General features: G+C 38.8%; 1 protein-coding gene across 1 annotated transcript in view; it reads right to left on the minus strand.

Annotated features, from left to right (window-relative positions):
* The window catches only part of LOC106875707 (ATP-dependent RNA helicase DDX55), a 25,471-nt gene extending 22,787 nt beyond the window's left edge, over positions 1–2,684 (minus strand). Inside the window, exon 1 of the mRNA XM_014923952.2 lies at positions 2,393–2,684. Within this exon, the coding sequence (XP_014779438.1) occupies positions 2,393–2,482 (90 nt within the window). The 5' untranslated portion in view covers positions 2,483–2,684. The remainder of the gene's footprint in view (positions 1–2,392) is intronic.
* Between the last annotated feature and the right edge of the window lie 1,245 nt (positions 2,685–3,929).

Consider the following 3,929-nt stretch of genomic DNA (forward strand, 5'->3'; position numbering starts at 1 on the left):
ACGATGGGCTTCTTTCAGTTTCCGTCTACCAAATCCACTCACAAGGCTTTGGTCGGCCTGAGGCTATAATAGAAGACACGTGTCCAAGGTGCCATGCAGTGGGACTGAACCCAGAACCATGTGGTTCGTAAGCAAGCTCATTTTGCAGCAAAAAAAAAAAAGAAAAAATTATGGTTTATTATTGTTTGTATTTTGAATTATGTATATGGGGGAGGGGGGGCACCAAAATCTTTTAAATGGTTAGGGCCACTATGGGTCTTAATTTGACCCTAGATATAGGTGATGCAGTGAACGGAAAACAGGGGATGAGGACATGGTCAATGGAGAAAACGAAGGAAGGCATCTCTTAGTAATTTATTCTCCGAAATATGCATATTTTCTAGACTAATTATTGTACAACATTGTACATTCCTGGTAGTTTTATTACTACTTCGGCAAAGTATGGTAAAGTCTACACTTTGCTGAGGCCAAAATATAATCATAGTTGTTTCCCAATACTTGAATCAATAATTAAAATAATTTTAGACTTTTGTGTAATTTTGTCTTTTTCTTGCCACGTAATCATTTCTAATAAGCTTTTCAATACTTACTACATTAAATACATGTTCGCTAACTTTAACCTATTATTACGTTTATGCCTGGCGATATTTCAACATTTCAACACGAGTTACTCCTCTTTACTTCTTATAAACTGGAGGTGTGTGATTGCTGTTTTATGTCCACTTCAGCCATGATCAACCAAAACTATAATCGAAAACGTTCGAGCTATGACTCTCCTATTTTTTTTTTGATGTAGTGCACTTAGGACTACATTATGCAATGTGTACTTCCTTGTTTGTAAGATGGCAGCGTGAAGTGATTTTTATTTTTAGCAGATTGAGAGACCACGGGCAGGCAACCTCGTTGGTGTGTGTTTTATACAGGTGATAGTTAATCAACATATAAACACACATAACCGAGTAATAATGTAGTGGAAGTAAAAAGAAACTACCCGAGCAGGAAATGTCAAAATTATCATGGCATTATAACTAAGTAAAGGCAGGCAAGTTATTTACGCCCTCAGGTCAGCCCTTACGATAATCCAAAGCCTTAAAGTCTTTTTTTGTTTTTAAAAGATGGTAGGATGTGATATGAGAGAAATTTGGTTGATATTCCTACTATATCGAAAGACCATGTAGAGATTCCTTCATTGGTTCGTTAGGATCGCACGATGCCTACGAACGAAAATCACCTGAATGCATAATACTAATAATTCCCCTACAGGTACAAGACTGGAAATTGAGAGTTGGAGACGAGGGGTAAGTCGATTACATCGACCCCAATGCTTGACTGGTACTTATTTTATCGACCCCCGAAGGGATGAAAGGCAAAATCGACCTCGGCAACATTTGAACTCAAAACGTAGAATCATAAGAAGTACCGCTGAACATTTTCTCTGGCATGCGAACGATTCTGCCAGCTCGCTCCCTTCTTTGATATTAATAATCATCAAGGACAAAAATATAATAAAACACATTTCGATGTGTATACATATGATACGTTCGTTCGTGTAAACTCGGCAAAGGTAAAGAATACGCACACCCGGTGGTTAGGGTTATGCCGAAAACGGGTGGTAAACTCAATAGGTTGCCATTAGGGTGACTGGAGGCTGTTGAGACCCATGTAAGTCCTATAATCAAAGACGTTTCAGGCGTGACCATCCAGTCTTTCTTTTGGACACCGTATATTATGACTATATTATCCAATGTGCTCTTCATTATGAAGACAATAGTGATTTACAAGAGATTTGATTATTAACTGTTCGAAACGATAACGTATAGGATTTTTCGAAGACGAAGATAAATAAGGCCTAAATTGCTCCATGTTTTCTTAATTTTTTCCCCTTTCATCTTCCCTCGTCAATATTTCATGTATCTATACCATCATCCAGAGTTTCCCCCTCCCAGTTTAATAACATTAGCTGGCCCTTGGATGCCTTTAGACTAGGTCTCCAGTTTGAGGGTACCTTCCTCCCTCCTTCCACTCCCGGAACCATCGCTGCTCTTCCCTCCTGGCTAAAAATGTTTTGAAAATCCAGTTCATTTTATCTTGTTTTCGTTGTTTACCATTGTTTGTTTATTTTAATTTTGAAAATATGTCTGCTGCATTCAGTGATTTATGTTTGTTCGTATGGGTTCTATTAGTCGAACTCTCCTCATTAAAATTGGGATATTTAACGAGAAGAACCCAAAATTTATATTCAAAAGAAAACAAGATATTATGAATCAACAACAGACGGGAACGAAAACACGTGTTTGACTGACAGTGTTCCTGGTCAAATGGACTAAAATAATAATAACAGAACATGCTAATGACACATTTCAAAGAAATTGTTCTTTATATATTAATTTACCTGCACTGGCGTCATTTTAACAAATTTTAAGTCCTTAAGAGCGGCGCAAGAAGCCTCTGAAAGGGACAATTTATCCCACGTGTCGTCCATGTTGCGATAGAGAAATTTTATCTTCGTTTTAGAGAGTTCTATTCCCGTCCTTCATCAAGATTCGGGAATATTGTAGATGAATTAAGTTGACAGTTTGCTGCAATTTTAACAGATAACCGTCGATTGTTTGAATTTCTGGTTAGAGCAGCATCCTTTATCCTTCGGATAGCAGTAATATGACGAGTTCTTTTTCCTTTTCAACCCTAGGGCCAGACCTGCTCCCCCCCCCTATATATATGTAATTCAAGATATAAACAATAATAAACCATAAAATAAAATTTTCTTTTTCAAAAGAAGACAACACTAATATTCAGATGAAAAATAATGTTTATTCCTATGTATTTTCACGTTATTCATATTTGCAAAGTTTTCTCCTACTTTTTTTTAATTGCAAAGTCTTTAGTCAGATCCTCACTATGATGCTATGAACACTTTAAAATTATATTTCCAATCATATAAACCACTTAGAATACTGTTTTAGCAAGTTTAAAGTGATTTCTTTTGTGCTGTAAACCATTTACCATTTCTGTGGTGCCCCCATTCCTTCCCTTCGTGCTCTAAGCATGTGCTTATTTTGATTAATGGCTAATCCAGCGCTGCCTTCCTTCATGTCTGTAAGACTTTTTTAAAAAAAATGCACTTGGATGATATAGAGAAATTGGACAGTGTTCCCTCATAAGTTATTTTAGAAAGTGATGCAATAAGCTCCTCCTCCTCCACCACCTCTTCCTCCTCCTCCCCCCTCCTCATAATCATCATCATCATCATCATTGTTTAACATCCACTTTCCATACTGGTATGGGTTGGATGGTTTGACTGAGGACTGGCAAACCAGGAGGTTGCACTAGGCTCCAGTCTGATCTGGCAAGGTTTCTACAGCTGGATGCCCTTCCTAATGCCAACCACTCCAAGAGTGTAGTGGGTGCTTTTTATGTGCCACCAGCACGAGGGCCAGTTCGACAGTACTGGCGACGGCCATGCTCAAATGGTGTTTTTTTACGTGCCACCTGCACAGGAGTCAGTCCAATGTTTTGTTCACATGCCACCTGCACAAGTGCCAGTAAGGCGAAACTGGAAACGATCGCACTCAAATGGTGCTTTTTACGTGCCACCAGCACAGTAGCCAGTCAGGCGGAATAGATATTGTCCACGCTCGAATGGTGCTTTTTACATGCCATCAGCACAGGTGCCAGTCAGGCGTGCATAATATTGAAACAAGGAGTCACAAACATGCACGCATTATGGGCTATTCTCAGTTTCCATCTAATAAATCCACTCACAATGTTTTAGTTAACCTGGGATTTATGTAGAAGACACTTGCCCAAAGTGTCACTCAGTGGGACGGAACTCAAATCCATGTGGTTGGGAAGTGAACTGACCCACACTGCCATACCAGCACCTATTAATGCACTGGTGATGAATTTAAATGAAAATGTTGTTCACCCAC

The sequence above is a fragment of the Octopus bimaculoides genome, chromosome 6 (genome assembly GCF_001194135.2).
Source record: "Octopus bimaculoides isolate UCB-OBI-ISO-001 chromosome 6, ASM119413v2, whole genome shotgun sequence".
Lineage (NCBI taxonomy): Eukaryota > Metazoa > Mollusca > Cephalopoda > Octopoda > Octopodidae > Octopus > Octopus bimaculoides.